Source organism: Rhyacophila brunnea, unplaced genomic scaffold (assembly GCF_057557595.1).
Source record: "Rhyacophila brunnea isolate RB1 unplaced genomic scaffold, BYU_Rbru_1.0 scaffold_6, whole genome shotgun sequence".
Taxonomy (NCBI): domain Eukaryota; kingdom Metazoa; phylum Arthropoda; class Insecta; order Trichoptera; family Rhyacophilidae; genus Rhyacophila; species Rhyacophila brunnea.
Genome location: NW_028233276.1, coordinates 28,826,093 through 28,846,552, shown reverse-complemented (window position 1 = coordinate 28,846,552; position 20,460 = coordinate 28,826,093). Strand labels below are relative to the sequence as shown.

General features: G+C 28.7%; 1 protein-coding gene across 1 annotated transcript in view; it reads right to left on the bottom strand.

Moving 5' to 3' along the window:
* Positions 1-20,460, bottom strand: part of LOC147065496 (atrial natriuretic peptide receptor 1-like) — a 161,424-nt gene that overhangs the window by 24,331 nt on the left and 116,633 nt on the right. The window contains exon 5 of the mRNA XM_085956996.1: positions 2,369-2,561. Within this exon, the coding sequence (XP_085813122.1) occupies positions 2,369-2,561 (193 nt within the window). The remainder of the gene's footprint in view (positions 1-2,368; positions 2,562-20,460) is intronic.

Sequence of the window (20,460 nt, the reverse complement as noted above, 5' to 3'; positions counted from 1 at the left end):
GTGGTAATTAAAAGTTCACCAGTGATTGTGTTAAACGATCTCACAGAGACTGCTCGAGTTATGACAGATTTACGGAGTGAGTCGAATATTATTATATTAACAACGAATAATAACATATTTATAATTAAATAGCTTGCAAACCTTAAGGGGATAATACCTTTTGGCGGGTTAGGCATTTTTTCGCATATTAAATCTAATATTTGAATAAGGTTGATTAATATTCTTTGTGTATAAGATAGACACAGTTATAGGTAATAATTAATTACCTGAAATAATTGGCTCCAGTTTTATTTGAATTTAGAATTTTATTCAACTGTTAAGTTTTTCACTAAATATATGCATAGCTGATAATATATTATACTTAGTATCTGTAAATGTATGCCATTGGCGATAATAGGAGATGGGATAGGAAATGTGACCTGTTTGCAATTTGCTGCATTAAACAAGGTGGGGTAGAATGCATTAGCATTGATTACCTTATCTCTGAATAGGCGTGTGCTTACGTGATCTACATAAGATATCGACACTTAAAGTAGAGAGTGATTGATTATCATATATAAACTAATGTATTTTAATTACACAGTAGTATAAAATACTACAATAACGTCTTTATAATACGTCAATATAATATTATTTTACAACATAAGTCGTAAAACGATCTAGTAGTATTTAAAACTAGTTTCTTAAAATGTTATGAGAGAAAAATAAAGATTTGTGTAGTGTATAATATTACAATCACGAAGTAATTATATAGAAAGTATTTTGTAAACTTAAAGAAAGCCAAACATCAAAATATTCTGACTAAGTTAGCCTAGTTATGCTGAACGGAGAAGCAAATCCGGAAATTTGTTGATGAAAAACTTTAGGAGTGTTAGGTGGTGCAAGTTTCAGTGGTTAGATGGCGTAGTTTAGGATGCGCAAGTAATCAGTATCTTAAATTGGATAATGATAGTAGAAGATAGATCGTAATCAGAATGGCAATGGAAATTAGAGAAAACTTGGGTCTTCTTTGAGCTTTTGCGCTACGAATAATAATGAATTGCTTAACACTAACATATAAGTCGAATACTATATCGCAGAGAGAACGTACGGGGGTATTTAAATTTACATTATCTTAGACTTGGCCTGATTATCATAGTTTCTTATAAATATCTCCTCTGTCGTTTAATCGTGTATCATATGTAAGTAATTCAACAATATATATACACATTATTCCATAATTTGACGTCATCATATAATAAATTGTGTCACATATATTTATTATTGATGAAATATATCTGTAGTAATATGTCAAAATATGATATGAAGAAGGAGAGCAATTTTAAACTTTGAAAGAAAATCAAACAATAGACATAGGTATCATATATTGACACAGATTATTTCTGCCAACTTATAAGACCAAGACATACCATATTTTGATATTTTGTAGATCTCATTATGATGAGACTAAAAGTACTTCTACATCACTCAATTTGCCAAAAAAACGGATATAATATTATCATCTTTTGCCATCTTACCACAGATATAAAATAAGAATATAATACCGATATAATATCAAAATGAAAGTATCAATTCGAATATTTTAAGTTAAATACCATTTGAAGCTGGGTTTTATCTTTCGGCATCTTCAGACACTATGTAGGTAAAATTATGGATAGTAATTGCACACTGACGCAAAATATAGTGTATTTTATTTTATTTAATAAAATGTATACATTGTAGGAATATAATAACATTATTATTAAGTAAATAAGTAACTTTCAATAACCTTTACTTTTATTCAACGAATAATTGACAAGATTTGAGAATGTGAATGTGAAGAAATGATGGTATTTGAACCCGTATAACCACTGGTATCGCACCAATATGTTTTAATCATGTAGGACCTACTAGTTAAAATTATCGTAATTAAGTAGGACGCCCGTAGCTTTGGTTAAAGCATATTGGCGCGATATCAGTGGATACAGGTACGCATTCAAATCCCGTCAGGCGTCGTATTTTTTTTAAATTTGATTTTTTCTAGTGGGTATCTGAGTGTTTCAACTTATGTATGTTTACAAAAGTAACTATAAAATCGGAAGAATTAACATTTTAAAATATCTTTTGTTTTGCCAGATATATGTATATTATTTTTAAAAATCGTTTTCAAACTCCAAATAAATACCTTATTAATATTCTTCTATGTCATTTTCTTTCAAAATCTAAATAATGTATTGTTTCCATTCGTTCCTAGCAACAGAGTATCGATATCAATATTTTGTCAGAATGAAAGTATCAATTTTATTCTAAAGCAGCAAAATCGCGGTAAATACGTATCAATACTTCTTGCGTATGACACAAAAACTTTGTAATAATAAATCACGCATACCTTGTAGACATCAAAGTTTTCAATGATGGAATCGAAGCACGTGTAAAGGTCATTCAAAAGGTCCACAACTTCTAAGGGTGTTGATTCTGCGGAGATTTGTGTAAAGCCGATAATGTCGCTGAAGTAAATGGTGACTTGGTCATAGGTTTCCGCCATCACTGATTGGCCTAGTATCAATTGAGATGCCACAGATCTGTAACGAATAAAGGGAAAAATAAATATTTAAATTTTACCACCATATAATACACATGCATATTTTTATTATTCTTAATAAATTAAGAAGAGAAGAGTGCTTGAAAATATATTTATTTGTAGCCAAGTAGATAAAATAGCAATGGCATGGATATTTCCCTCGGTAAGTGAACAACCGCTGTCAAATACTGTCATACAGTGATACCGTATGGATATCCTAAAAAGTGCTGGAATGATGAACTCATAAATTTCGTTAAATATACGTGGCAGCAAAAAATCAAGGACCAATGAGGGTGGAAGAAGCTAAAAGAAGCCTTTGCAGTGGATCGACCCGGCTGATAATGATATTCTAGTGGCGAAGGGTTAAAGTAGACTGTGGAGATCCGACATAAACAGTGCACGCTAAATCTAGTCAGTCATACGTAATTATTTTCCATCAACTAAGAAAATTAATTACAGATGATGATGGTTAGTTTTTAAAATTAAATTAAACCCTGCTTAACCAAACCATAAAAGTGGAGGTAAGCTTTGTCTTTGCAAAACTTTGTCTCTCCTCTCTTTGTGATAACCATCACTGTATATGTACACAAATATATAGGTATAATTATTTATTTTGTACCCGGTTTCATCGTTTAGGGCATTTTAAACTAAAATTTATTATTATTTAAGACATCCAAGTAATAACAGTCAATTTACATGTTTGGGTTATGTTACCATAAGGTATCTTTTTCTTAATTCGTGTGACTGAATATGCCATATAAACAAAATCACAGGTTAAGTGAATGGATAATAAACACAAGTTATTCAGTGAATATATTGAAGTATCATTAAGTAACTTGAATTAATAATATAACAAAAATATTGAATACACCCGAAGACTAACGATATTAACATAGATGACGGGCTACATCTTAGAATTAGGTACGAGTAACTACACATCTTTCAGAAAAATCCAATATCCGGTCTGGCACCTCTGGTCTCAATTTAAACGTTAACTAGCACCCTTTTACACTGAGGAACGTTCGCTGTCAGATAGTCAACTAACCCTAACATTTTTCAACATACAAAATAAGTATTTTAGTAGAGTTTATATTATATACACGTAGCAATAAACTTGACCATAAAACGCTTAAGAATTTTGTGGTTTTGGGGTAAAAGTGCTTTAATCAATGTTTTGAATAAGCAATTTTACTTGGAGTTAAAAATGATTTTCTCAATTTAAGCTATTTCTACAAATTAAAATATATATTTATTTTGCTTACATGTGATAAAATCTATGATACACAAAAAAGAGTACAATTATTTATACACATTGTCATTAAAATCTTAATTTTGTAAAAACGCGACATAGAAACTTTTACCCTGCAACCACAGAATTTTTATTGCTAAGTTTTAAATAAAATTTTTAATATTAGAAAATAAATACTATCAACCGAGGATACTTGATGAAATTTGAGTTTAACTTTTAATTGATTTAAGTTTTTTACTATTCCATTCGAGTAATGTTTTTGCGATACTGGTTATACGTTTCGGTATCTTCAGGCACTATATGCACTCACCAATGGTAAAGGAATACTGACTACAAAAAAAGTTAATTGTCGTTTATAATGGTTTTTACCAATGGACATAATTAAACATATTAATGGAAATGAGAAATGTGGGTATTTTTAAAACACATACCATGCACAATTACAGCTATTTGTATGTCGTTTCCTAGTATGTAGGTGGGTGGGTATAGTTGTATACAATTGGTATTATAATCGGGCTTTGGAATACTGTTACAAAGGCAGATTAGTAGACAGGGTGTGCAATAAAAGCGATCCGATACTAATATTGTCTCGTTTACCAGATATAAATATACCCATAGTATTTTTAACTCTTAATTTTACCAAACATCATTTATATACTATAGAGTTTCATATTGTAATGGGTTATCAAATAAAAATCGTAATTTACAATCAGTTTGCAAATCAAAACAAAAAATACAGCAATAAAATTTAATTAATGTTTTAAACAAATCAATTGCTGTAGATTATAACATAAATAAATTCATTTATATACTTTTTGGATTAAATATAATTAATTCTGTCATACACTAACGAGTGACCTTTTTAAATAAATTATACGCCGCAACATATTATGGATTACGAAAAAATTCAATTCTCGAAATCGAATGTTTATACAAAGCTTTGATATTTCGTGAATAATGACATTGGCTTTGTAATTGAATTTTTCATTTAATTGAAGGCACATGTTTTCAACTTTGACATTATACGCAATTGTTTTTCATCAAAAATTCCAATATTAAACTCAATTACTGGAAATTTGAGATGTTTTTTTTAACATTGAGAACAGTAAAATTGGTCTCTCTGGGACTATAAGGAAGTAGTAATCTTCTTACGAAAAAGACACATTGTCTAGTAGATATATTTTATTTTAATAAAAGAATAAATATCAATAACACTATTATTTTTATTAAATAATTCTATGTTTTTAAATGATTTAACTAGAAAATTTTGGTGGAATGTTATTAACCTACCATCATTATTCAAATTCATTGCGAAGGCTATTTGCTGTACAATTTATAATTGATTTTACTTGCTGAAAGTATATTTCGCCAATAAATAGTTACATAAAATTTGTCATTTATAAAATTTTCGATAATATTTTTCATTAATTAAATATATTGCTACAAAATAATATTTAAGAACATGTATAAATACTTAAACAATTATCAACTAACATACATATTTGAATGTGGTTCTAAACATTACTTAATTATTTTAGAATTATGTGAACAATGTTAATTTGTGAGTTAAATTAATTATACCTTTGGCATAATTTGAACTTTTCGTAGACATCACGAATATTAATTGAAAAATTATAAACTTTCCCTGTGTATCTATAGACAGTAGACATACAAAATTTGTTTATAGCTTATTTAAGTTTGAAAAATTACATCTTGGTGTAAATATTCTTAGGTTTTTATAATGAAAGTATTTTATAAAGCAAATTTAACTACAATTCAAAATTCGGTAATAATATCTTTAGATCAAAATAATCGATTAATGTATTTTTTGAGAAAAATATTTTAATTTCGATAGTTTTTGAGATATCAGCAAATTATTAGCAAACTGTAGTACTCATATTTGAATTATAATAATAATAATTACAAGATAAAAAGAACTTGTTATATACCACGTTTTTAAATTTTCTGTTGATCATATAAACTTGACAATTCTATGTATTAATAAAAACTTTTTATTGTACTTGATAGAAATACTGAATAAATATAGAATATTGAAATGTCATTTAGATATTTTATATTGATTTCCATAGTAATGCACGTATATATTAATAAGTTAGATGATATGACCCCCTTAGCAACCAACAATAATAACTTTCCATACAAAACAGAATTAACTGAAAATGAATTCAATTCTGCTTAAAAATAGATAAAAGTATTAAAAAAAATAGATAGCCCTCAGTGTCAGTGTGGACATCCCACTCAAGATCTTAACCACATTGTCTGGCAATGTGATGCCTATGACCAGGAGAGAGAAGTGTTATTGAATAAGTTGGGGAAATGCAGGTTATACCCTCCTTTTACGATTAATTCGTTCCTGGCAAAACCAAATATTTCAGTTATGAAAATTGTACATGAATTTCTCCAAAAATGTAACGTAAATGTCTAGTGTATAGTGTAACAAAAATGTAATTCTGTATCATTAATAATGTAACTATTTATGCCTGTCGTTAAAAAAAAAATGTATGTATACTTTTGTAAACCATTGTAAAGCAGAATAGCCTTCCATTCAGAGAAGAGCTCAATTGCTTCCAAATAAAGAAAAAAAAAATAATAACTACGATGAATTCATTTATTTTGTATGTTGAATAGAAATGTGGAAACGTAACTATGTTAATGGTTGAAATAATGAAGAAGATTTTTATTAATGGCACTTAAATAGGGTATAATTTTATTGAAGTGCTATGAAGTGAAATATTTTGCGTCAATTTAAATTTAGGGCTTACATAGACATTAAATATATAAGCTAAAAGATTTCTATGATTTTGACGATTGAAATAATATTACTTTTCTAAGTTTACTTTGTTTGAAGCCAAAAATAGTTAGTCGCATTTCGAAATGAAAAAAAAAATGACAGAAGATTTGACGAATGAACAGATAAAAGATATTTTTAATAAATGAGCTGACATAAAAATATTAGATTCCATTAGAACGTGAAAAAATTATCGTTACGTGACGTTATAAGCCTACTGGTAAATGAATGTCGCTTGTTTTGATTGTTAATTAAGAAAAGTATTTGGAAATAATTTAATAGTATTTATACGAATCTAAGCAAAAAGTAACCAACCCCTGTCATAAGAAAGTTTTTTAATTAAAAAAATCCATATAATATATTATTATAGGTTCAGTATTAATAATATCGCAAATATAATATTAAGTTTGAGTGACCACGTGTACATCAATGATGCTTGATAACTCTATCGGTATTTTTTTTTTGTATTTAATACAATCAAAATGTTGCATACGTATAACAATTTGTAAAATAAATATTATTTGCAATGGCACCTGTCGTGATTTATTTTAACAATTGATCATAAATAAGTAGTTTTAAATATTTGGGTATGCACATTAGGGATGATGCTAATGGATGTAAAAAAAGATCACTATCGAATTGGAAGAGGTTAGGTTAGGTTAGGCATTCAAATTAATGTGGAATTTCTGAAACTTTTTGTTATACTCGGTTAGAAAGAACCAAAGTCTATTGATTTTAAACTAAATTCTGACGGCGCTGCAAAACAGTAAAGTATAGTAGTATTTCAGGTAGATGGAAGCTTGTGGCGAATACTGGTGTGTGCGGGAAATACTATTAATAACAAAGAAATATGAAAGCAAACCACGCAGTCTCTTAATATTCTAATGTAAAAATGCGAAAGAAAAAGAAAAAAGTTAAACCTGTCTTGGAAAGGTTTTTGAATCCCCCAATAGAATCTTAAACTTATCTACCTTCCACAAATCCACTAAATACCAGTGACAATGTATATTGTCTACAAGATTTCAGAAAGCAAAAGAAAACTAGATAGTGAAAGAATTTATTGGTAGTGTGGTACATAAATATGGTAAGCCATAGATTGGATAAAAACGAATGAAAATATTAAATAACTGAGAAATATTAAGAATTCTATTTATTTATTGTAATGTATCGTATTGTATATATGCATGTATTGTATGTCATATTCGATATGGCATCTCTGGATGACGCAACTGACATTGAACACTTTAAACCCAATTTTTACTCTGAGTAACGTTTACTCTCAGTCAAACTGACAATTTTTCGACACATTATCTTATCTATTGAGAATAATCTCTGAAACTAACTCGAATTGTCGATAAAAGTATGACGAAGAACACAAAGTAAGATTACCCAAAATCTATCTAACCATCATGAAAGTCTCAAACATTATATGATAAGATCAATATACCTTTTCTTGGTTACAATAATTAGAAAACCAAATATGTTTTGAAATGAAGAATGTGAGTATCTAAATTGCTAGTCATCATCAATGCATATTCAACGAAATGAAGGTTGGTTGTGTCAAAATATAACTAAAATATGTATGCCGTCTCTCAGTTTAGTAATAAATGTTTAAAAACACCGCCAGTATCATGACGTTTTATGATACAAAATGTTTTTTTTTTCGTCCCAAAATATCATTTGATTATGTCATAAACATTATTAAGCGTCAATCTTTACACTGTAAAGGTATAAGATAGTCTTCAAAATTTTATGAAACGTCATAAAACATTCACAAAGAAGTGACAATGGAGTCATAAACACACAAAGCGTGAATGAAATATTTTATAAGGATTTTACAAAAAAACTTAGCAGTATTTAAATGTTACACACGATCTCGCAAAAAATATATATATATATATATTGCATAATCTGGGCAACTTTAAAAAAAACCAATCTTGCGTAGCTGCTTACTGTAATTTTTTCTAAATGAATAGTTAATTTTATAAAATATATATATTAATTAAAGTTTTTTTTTAATAAATCTCATTGCAAAAAATCAAAGTTCAAACTTTGAATGGGATTTGATTTGTAATAAAAAATACGTATGTAATTTACTGTTTATTATATTCCCATTAATTTTACAAACAACCCTCATTATATAAATATAGTTTTTAATACAGCTTTTATGCAGCAGTTGGGTATTTTTTTATTAAAAAAAATAGAATTAATTAAATTTTAATTAAACAATATTTTTCATTAACAGATTTTTAATGTACCCACCAGGCGTGGTAGAGTGGTTTATGGTGGCAAATTTATGTCTTTTTTTCAATGTGTTGAAATTAAAAACACGGATCTAATAGATTGAACAAAAAGATTATAACTATTTATAATAAAAAAATGTTATATACATATAAAATTGTGGAGCTAAAGACACGCATTCTCCAATAATTTAATTACGAATTCAAATCATTTTACATTGGGGAAAAATATTATTTTTCATTTATTAAATGGTGTTTTCTTAAAAAAAATGGTTATTGTTAACCTTTACCACAATATGCAAAAGAAAAATTATATATATTAAAAAAAATGAGAGTGATTCTGAAATGGTATTCAACAGAGAAAGTATTTTTTCATTTTAAAGTGGTTTTTGTAAATCACCCTTTATATTGTTATAATATATTTCCTGATTACATTACAAAAAAATAAGAAGTCTATTTTCTGCGGTTGGAGTGGTTTGAAATAGTTCCATGAGTGGCAACAATTCATATTTAATTTCACGTTAATTTTGAATGGTGTTAATAGTATGCTCAAATTATTATAGTTTTGAATCCACATCAATCAATAACACTATTTCCCCCTTTGTAGTGTGGTGAGAAGGTTAATGAGAAACAAAGATTTTCTGAGGCTTATGCTAACCAAATCAGTTATTTTAAAGCTTTTTTGTTTGGACAAAACTTTGAAATATTTTCAGTAAGATGAAAAAAAAGTTTTCAACAATTTTACTTTACGTCTGATTTACTTGTTTGAAACAAGCATTATAATTATTTTTCAATAATAAACATCAGACGAATGCCTAATATAGTTAAATTTTCGATAAACGGTGTCACTGAATTGCTTAAAAACGTGGCAAGTTATCATTTTTCGTAATTTTAAATAAACCTCGAATAAAAAGAAGTCATATAAGTCAATGTTTGTAATCACTGTATAATCAAAAATAGTAATTTCGTTTACCGAAGAGTTGTAATTAGACATTGTCAATATTGCTGGTAACCAAATTATAATATATTGCGTTACATAATATATATTTTTTAAATACAATGATGTATTAGAGATATTTACTTGTAACGGCAAAAAATTGTTATCCTTGCTATGCAACGTTTTATGCAACTTAGTGTCAGTAGTATATTTACGTAGAAAATGATTTTTTCAGCCCGTTTTATGTCCTACTTAAAAGCTGTACTAAAACGCAGTCACGTTTTCTACAAAGATATAGATGTCGTTTTGCAATGTAACTGATAGTTGCAATGTAATTGTGAAAGAATTTATTGTTACTGGATAGTTCATTTTATAGCACGGACTGTCTTCAAGTTATTTTCATCAAACTATATTTTACAAGTCGTAAATACACGGTGCGCTACATATTATAGAGGTTGTTTCTGAAACCGTTGATAAAGGGTTTAGCTCCATGGCTGGGAAAATACCATATTGTTTTTTTCCAGTGTGAATTCAATCCATTGAACAGACCAGTAGTAGTTAACAAACAATATTTTTTGGATGCCCACGAACTCCCAGTCTAGTTGGAAAAATTTAAGTGAAGCTTTTAAAATTCAACTAGGTTTAATTTATTTTTTACCTACTTATAAATAAGATCATTTTAGAGTATTTTCTCAATAAATATCATATTTTTATCAAATTGGATTTGAGTTAAAGATTATTTTTAGTATTGCATAATTTTATACGCTATTACACACTTGCTCAAAAAAGTTCAACGTTTTTAATGACTACGCAATTATTTTATTCACTTTTACCTAATGTAATTATTTTAAATAACTTATATGATAATTTAGTTTAAAAAGGTAAGATGCCCGAAATATAATCAAGTGACGCTAAAACCGATTCCTATATAATAGTATAAAAAATATATATCAGAATAATTAATGATGACGTATGTATTATATAATTTTATATATACATATATAGATATTAATTTATCAGACAATTAGAAGCAAATTTACTATAAATACCATATGATTTATTAACTCAATGTAGGTATTTACCATTAGCAACAGCAACATATTTGGATGATTTTATACGTAAAAAATTAATGGAAATTCTACTAAATAAATAATATAAAATCTCATTATTCGTACGAAAATTGTAAATATATAAAACGTGGCTTCGTTTTTTTAAATTTTATATGCGGCCCAAATGACATTACATTTTACAATGATTTGTATTAAAATAAATGGAATTCGCTTTCGCAATTCCTCTTCGATTTAAATAAAATTTAACATCGGAATTCGAAATTAGTTTTTCGCTCTACATGTTGAAATATTATAAAAAATCAAAGACAAAATAAAAAAAATATAGAAATTCTCGGTTGTAATACTATGATTATGATTACAATACGATTATACTTATATTAAACAGTCAAAGCAGCGTTACGTGACATGAAAATATGCATATTGGGCATAACACGGAAAAACCAGTAAATAAACTAATGGATACGGAGTCAGTCAAGAGTATCTACACAATATGAGAGAAGTAACGAAAGCGATAAAATGGTTTTTTGTGTCCTTCACTTTTAAGAATTGTGACTTAAATTTGCTAGTTTTGTCTCGCCAGCATTCCTTGCATTTCACCGCTTGCATAGTTGAAATAATTAAGAAACTTATTTTCTTCTACTTTGTCGATCCATCGTCATGTCTTTTTCGTAATTTGATGGTTTCTCTGATGACACACTGTTCCGTATTCTTATTTTTCCTTCTAGTTATGTGACCAAAGAATTATAGAATTCTATAATATAAAGTTTAGAGAGCTAGTATTTATTATACATGTATTTCTTTCAGAACAAAGATATTCGTTTGGTCTGGAATAGGAAAATTTTGGTTCATTTTGATATGGGTCTACATTTCCGTAAAATGTTCAAGCTTGTAATTTCTCCGTTTGAAATACTTATTTTGCGATTAATCTTTTTACAACCCTGTTTTTCTTTTACTTAAAGCAAGATTCGAGAAGAATAAAATACTCAATTATTGTATTCTTGAAAAACGTTGTTGATGAATTTTCTACTTCTACCTATTATCTGTATTTTTTATTTTGGACTAGCTGAAGTACCCGGCTTCGCACAGGGTCGCTTCGTGGTTATATTTATCTTAGATATTTAAAAAATATTAAGAGGTAATTTTTTTTAATATTAAAATATCTGTGTTATACAATATGGCAATATGAAAATAATTCTAATAGGAGTATAGGTCAAACAAAAGACCACTAAATTAAAATCGAATCCAAAGTATGCAAACCAAGGCCTGAACAAAAACGATGCATGAGTGCGAGTGAGAAAGTATTCGGCACCCTTATAATCTCTGCGACACGCGCTAGAGTAAGATAAAAGGTCTACATATGTTTTCGTTAGTTTATAAAAGTATCGCCAACAAATCGTGGAGAATCGCTTCACGTAGCATCGAAGCTCGTGTTGCTAAATTGCTATTTTTTGTGTTAGACATAAAGTCAATAGTAAATATTTTTTGTTAATTAAGTAGGAAAGATGGTTCTGTGTGTTGTATTAAAATATGGTAGCCATACTGATAAGCAAGAATATGGTATTACGTTTCATAGGTAAGTTGATACATGTTCATGATAATTTATTTGTATATTATTATATATATTATCAGTGACCTAGTGTTTCTTTAAAATAACTTAAATTATGGATATCTTTACCTAATGGTTGCATTTTGACCGCTTAAAAATACTATATAACGTAAAGAAAATAGAAAATTATATTTTAATTCTGAGCGTCTAGTGCGAGCACTTTGGGCGAGCACTACCGAAATGGTCTATGGTCTCGAACATTTGTAGACAAATGCGTTTGCTCGCTCACAAACCAAACGCATAGCACGCAGCTTCATTTAGCAATGCAACGGGTGGTGTCTAGATGTATCTATAGTCTATGATGCAAACGTTATTAATATGTAGTAAAAAAAATCAAAATTGCATGGAACAAACAAACAATAAACGTTGTATTTTATATAATACTAATTTAAAAACCTTCGCAGGTGTACGCACAACAACTCACAAAAGTTTCATCGCAATCGGTTGAATGTTATAGGAACGCATACGAATAGAAGAAGTAGATGATTTTCTAATCCAGAAATCTTTGTGGGCATGCGCACGACAACTCACCAAAATTTCATTGCGAATAGAAGAAGAAAGAGATGGTTATTCTAATTCAGAAACTTTTGCAGGTTTTGGCACAATTATTGACGAAAGTTTTATTGCAATCGGATGAATGGAAGAATATAAAATAAAAGAAGAAAATGGTTGTATTAATTCAGAAACCTTTGCGGGTGTTACCACAACAACTGACGAAGGTTTCATCGCAATCGGATGATTAGTGTAGGAACCATACGAATAAAAGAAGATATAATGAAGAAGAAGAAGAAGATGGTTGTACTAATTCAGAAACCTTTGCAGGTGTTGGCACAACCACTAACGAAAGTTTCATCGCAATCGAAAGAATGGTATAGGGAACATACAAATAAAAGAAGATAGAATGATGAAGAAGAAGAAGAAGAAGGAGATGATTGTTCTTATTCAGAAACCTTTGCGGGTGTTACCACAACAACTGACGAAGGTTTCATTGCAATCGGATGAATGGTATTGGAACCATACGAATAATGTATAAAGTATAAAGAATAATGTATAAAGTATAGGAACCATAAGATATAATGAAGAAGAAAAAGAAGATGGCTGTACTTATTCAGAAACCTTTGTGAATGTTACCACAACAACTGACGAAGGTTTCATTGCAATCGGATGAATGGTATAGGAACCATAAGATATAATGAAGAAGAAGAAGATGGTTGTATTACTTCAGAAACCTTTGCGGGTGTTACCACAACAACTGACGAAGGTTTCATCGCAATCGAGTGATTAGTGTAGGAACCATACGAATAAAAGAAGATATAATGAAGAAGAAGAAGAAGATGGTTGTACTAATTCAGAAACCTTTGCAGGTGTTGGCACAACCACTAACGAAAGTTTCATCGCAATCGGATGAATGGTATAGGGACCATACAAATAAAAGAAGATAAAATGATGAAGAAGAAGAAGATAGTTGTACTTATTGAGAAACCTTTGCGGGCGTTACCACAACAACTGACGAAGGTTTCATTGCAATCGGATGAATGGTACAGGAACCATACGAATAAAAGAAGATATAATGAAGAAGAAGTAGAAAAAGATGGTTTTTCTAATTTAGAAACCTTTGCGGGTGTGTGTACAATAACTGACGAAAGTTTCGTTGCAATCGGATGAATGGTATAGGAACCATACGAATAAAAGAAAATAGAATGATGAAGAAGAAGTAGACGATGATTTTTCTAATTCAGAAACCTTTGCGGGTGTACATACAACCACTTACCAAAATTTCATCGTAATCCGATGAATGGTATAGGAACGCATACGGGACAGACAGAAAGACAGACAGACAGACAAACAGGCATACAGACAGACATACATTCATTTTTATATATAAGATATAGCCTATACTCTTCACGAAAGTGCAAGCAATAAGTTAACAAAGTTTTATCGCAATCGGATGAACGGTATGGCAGTGCATTCAATACGAACAAACAAACAAACAAACAAACAAACAAACAAACAAACAAACACACAAACAAATATTATTTTTTATATATTAGATTTAATTATCTCAATATTTATTGTTCTTTTTTCTACCTATTAAAGTTTAAGATGGTAAATATACTGTAGAGTAAATTAAATATTATTTGAGGTATCTTTGATAGCTATATTTTATCTAAAGAAACTTTAAACTTTGTAAAAAATATGTGTATGTTATATGTATTTATGCTACATATTTTTTCATCCTATAACTTTATTATATACTTAACATTTCATAATCGTATAAAATATTCTGTTAATATCGTGAAAAGATGTTATTGTAAAAAATGAATTTTAAAATAAAGAAAGACATAAAAATCAGATATATGTGGTTATAATACATTTAGGAATTATTTTTTATATTTATTAATAAATAATATTATACGGAAATATATTCCGTAAAAATTCTGTTTGAAATAATAATAATCTGTGATTTTGGCGAAATTGAAAATTTTTGCGCTCTTTATAAACCATGATTAAAATTATATTTTGCATGATGGACGTATTTAATGGAATGAGAAAGGGCCGAGGACAACGTTGCATTTTGTGTCTTAAAAACTTTTGAACTGGTCCGGGTAGCAGTGATGATAAAGCAAAGATTGTCCTTTAAGTGGCCGGCCTCAGTAAATAGATGGCACGATAAAAAGACAAGATGCTTTAATATATTATTACTATCTCAAGATTATTTTTTTCAACAGAAATGGCAATAGATTATAATGCTGCTCGTTGAGCGGATAATCGTTTGACAAATTTTGTCATACAATGGTACCCAAGGGGGCACTAAACGACTGTAGAACTGCCATAACATCTGCTGAATTAATGAACTCATCAACATTGATGGAAGTATACGGCAACAAAAGTTAGAAACTGTAAATATTGGAAGAGGCCAAGAAAAATTAAAAATGGATAGATCTAAGCTGATAACGATTATGATAATATGAAGTAAATTATTACTATATTTTTACTGTAAAAGGAGATTTTATTCAATAAATTTAATAAATGACTATATTGATTGTAATAATTTCCATTTTTCAAGTTATGATTTTCTTCTATGATTAATTTATTGTTTTTATATAAACTAACCTAAGTCAATATATTACATATTATGTTGACTAGGTAGTTTGTTTATAAATGTTAAAGTCTAGTACTAGTTATTGCACGATTTATCACTATGAAAATATATTTCATAAAATGTGTAAAACTGTGTACAGATAAAATATATCAATGTTAAGTTGAATTATGCCTTTGAATTTTTATTATTTATTATCTTATCACTTCTTAGAAGCAGAGCTAAAAATTTTACCGGAACTAAACCCTGAAAATTCATGAATTATTTGCATTATTTTAAAATCGCGACCGGAACAATCAAATCATGCGAGCCAAAATCAGAAACCCTTAAAATATCGTTAATTCAGACGTTCCACTGTGTTTATAAATATTAATTATATTATTTTTGGACATTTTTACGAATGTGATGTTATTAAATCGAAAAAATAATATATTATTAATACAATATAATATTCTTTCATAATATTTTCCAAAAGTAAATAATGCCAACGATGGACGAGCAGCTACGGATCATACTTATAATATCGTAAATCCCGGGATCGAATTTTGCGTTTGGAAAATTCACATAGTATTTTTCAATGTGTGCTTGTGCCCAGAGTATGTACTTAATAGGTTGAACAACTGGCTGACACCCATTTCTCGTAAAAACATTATGTTGATACAATCTTCACTCTGTGGTTGCTCATATGGTTTTAGGGTCAAACATGGTGAAAGAAACAATGCGGTTGAAAACTTGTGAAATCTAGAAACAATACCACCTAGTTTTTGAATTTTCAATTGAAAAAAAAATCATAAAATAACTACTTAGGCTATAAAGAAACCGGAATCAGACACCAAAATTAAGATTCCCATTTATGGTTATATATAATCCAATCGGAACCAAAACTCAAAAAAATGTGGGTTCTAACAGCTCTGCTTAGAAGTGGAAAGAGTTTTGAGAGGTATTTATCATGGCCATGATTTACTGTCGAGTTGAAATAAAAACATAATATCCGTCCTATCTCCAACAGCTGATGTAAGCAAGCGAATCGTATTTCTCGTAAATAAATCACGAAAAGGAATGAGAAACAGAGATGATACACGCGTAGAACCGTAGAGGCATAGAAATGCTACGCTGTCGTAGAACACGATTTTTGCCGTAGGTCGTTATATTACGTAATTTTTATGTGATGGAAATATCTTTTAGTAATGAATTCTGAGGAAATCTTATTTTCTAGATAATCTTGAACAAATGATAAAGTAGAATGTAAGAATATTATGGAGTTTTAAAAAACAGGTTATTTATGTGTTTCTGAGAGCCAAGGTATCTTAAATCAAAAAAGAACTCTTTCAGGAAATTGTAATTTAGTATTGTGATTTTATAAATTTGAAGTTTTTATTAATAATAAACTCAAAATATGAATTGCCTCTTAAAGGTTTGATAATTTATGTACTTTATTTAAAAATTGAACTGACGACACATTGACTCTTAGTACCTGATAATATATTCTATAAGGATAATGATCGACATAAACTTTAAATTTATCTAAATAACGGCGATATAGTATTGTAATTAAGTAGATTAGAGAATGCTACATGTTTGAATTCAGAAAACTTCATATAACATAATATATTAGAAAAAAGCCTTTAAATTATCGATTCGTTCATGGTTCAAAAATTATTCCCAATAGCTATGTATGTTTCATCTAAGGTACACATTTAACTTGAAATCCTTGATATAAATAAAAAGGATTTCAAGTTATGCACATTTATATTTTTTATAAAAATCAATGTTTTTAAAATAATTATAAAAATATTGAAACTATGAATTAGTCAAAAATATAAACCATAAAAAATTGAAAACTTAATAAACTATATTTTAATAATAAATATAACTATAAAAATAATGTAATAATAACGTAATCTATGTACCAAATATGTGACACACTCGCATTCAATAAGGTTTATCTTTGACTTTAAAAAAATCTTCAGATACATATTTATTGTATAATACAGTTGAAATTGTAAATTATCAAAAACAAATCTAAAATTGCAAGCTTCGTATTTTTCCGCTAGGTTCTCTGTTGGCATTAAGATCCCCCTTAATATAATTTGACGTGTGAAATAGTAAAATATGTATTATCACTATCAAGCAACTATAAGATAAAGAAGAGAAAGTTTCTTTTCATTAACGAGTGGTTATCAAGTAGCCCTGAACTCGACGATGTATATTGCATACTAACTAGTATTTAGGATAACACGTCATGTCAAAACTACCTTTATTAATTCATTTATTATTTTTGTGTTTTTTTAATATGAAAAACATATTATACAATTGCGATACAGTTGAATCAATAATATTCATAAATAATCTACCACCATCATCAGAAATGGCTCAACATTTTTGCTGTTATCCGAAGAAGATTTTTAAACATTTTTTTAACCGAAAATAGTTATCAGTCATTCGCTTAAGCGGTTGTTGTTGATGCATTCATATATAATAGCCTCATAAAGTTCGTTCCACTTTTCTCAGTTACTAGTTCCTCGCCGTTACGTAACTACGTAACTACACTGAACTTGGTGAGTTCATCGATCCAGAAGGTTTTAGAGTGGTTCTGCCGTCGTTTTTACGATATTTATTTAGTAGTTGCTCACTCGCTTAGTGACATGTCCAGCCCATTGATATTTCACCACGTTGTACAGCATCTATTACATCTGTCTCATTATCAATATGTATTTTTTGCTTTAGGTCTACTGCGACGACACTTTACAAGATACTAATCAGGCACTCGAATGCGATTCACGAAAATCATCTCATATCACTTATTTAAATCTGAGATAGACATAGTTGTTACCGGTCTCGATTCCAATGCCATTGATGATAATAGATTTTGAGACAGCATATCAGCTAATTGTACAATTGTTTGGGAGACATTTACACGTATGTAAATATATTTTGGATGTATTTTTTGAGACTTTTGCAAAAAACAAACAATGTTACCTGCAGGGCGCCATTGACTGAAATAAATTGCGTTGCAAATACAAAAAATTAGATGTTGAATATTATTTGAATTAAAATCTCATTAAAATTATAAGAATTATAAAATCTCTTTCAAAATATGAAATAGTGATTATAGTATCATAATATGTAATTGTTTTTATAAAAATAAAACAATGCCGTATGCAGTGAAATATTCTGAAGGATAATACATAGCAAATGCATGTGGATGCCAAGAGTAAGCTGTTTCAGTTATTTTTATGTGGAAAATTTATGTTCAAGCATTCATAAATCAAAATATGTTAAGCACACAGCTTTGAAAAGCAGATTATGTAACAATATGCTCATCGGTACACAGAAATTAAGGGGGAACATGCTCGTCGAAGGTCAAAATTGAGTTTTTATTGAATTTACAAACCATGATCCTGGACACTCCTTAAACGTTGTAGATGATTTATTTATATAATTTTGAAGCCTTATTATCCTTTATAGTTATTTTAAACATTTGATGACTGCATGAAGTATTTTTGTTACATAAAATAGTATTCTTTTAAACCTCTCGCTCTAATGTTTTAGAATATAGTCATATTTCGGTACAGAACTGTGCAGTGGTGTTAAGATTTTTTACATTTATTAATTTTTAAACGCATTTATAAAACCATTAGTACAATTTATTACGAGATAATTTTTGTAAAATATTCACGATAAAAAATTATTTTGATAATCTCTGTGATCCCAAATTTGACAAGAATTAGGCATTTTATTATTCAAAAAATCGGCAAGATTAACACATTTGAAGATGATTCTAAAGATACTTATTATAAGCTATGTCTTTGACCATTCAAGTGTGATAAACATCTCATGAATAATGATTGCTTTATAATAATTATTGACCTAAGAATAAGGTAGTGTTTTTTTGAAATACGCCATTTCTTTTGTCATTCCCCAGTGGTTAAGCTACAACATACGGCCGTAGCCATAAATTGACAAACTATCATTAAAGTAGGGAGTAAAATTATGTTAACGCGCGTGTTTGAACATGTACCTAACCGAATTTTTTTTTTTTTTTAAACGGTACATGTTCAAACACGCGCGTCAATATCATTTTACTCCCTACTTCAATGATAGTTTGTCAATTTATGGCTACGGCCGTATGTTGTAGCTTAACCACTGGGGAATGACAAAAGAAATGGCGTATTTCAAAAAAACACTACCTTATTCTTAGGTCAATAATTATTATAAAGCAATCATTATTCATAAGATGTTTATCACACTTGAATGGTCAAAAACATAGCTTATAATAAGTATCTTTAGAATCATCTTGAAATGTGTTAATCTTGCCGATTTTTTGAATAATAAAATGCCTAATTCTTGTCAAATTTGGGATCACAGAGATTATCAATATAATTTTTTATCGTGAATATTTTACAAAAATTATCTCGTAATAAATTATGCTAATGGTTTTATAAATGCGTTTAAAAATTAATAAATGTAAAAAATCTTAACACCACTGCACAGTTATGTACCGAAATATGACTATATTCTAAAACATTAGAGCGAGAGGTTTAAAAGAATACTATTTTATGTAACAAAAATACTTCATGCAGTCATAAAATGTTTAAAATAACTATAAAGGATAATAAGGCTTCAAAATTATATAAATAGATCATCTACAACGTTTAAGGAGTGTCCAGGATGATGGTTTGAATATACAATAAAAACTCAATTTTGACCTTCGGCGAGCATGTTCCCCCTTACCACTTTATCACTATTGCAAGTTATTACTATAAATGTTATTTTCTTGGTCGTGAAAGAAGATTACGAATAAATTTGACATACACGAATATTATTTCAATCCTTGTATAATATTATAAATATGAATTTTTAACATTTTTTATAAGGATTATAATTCT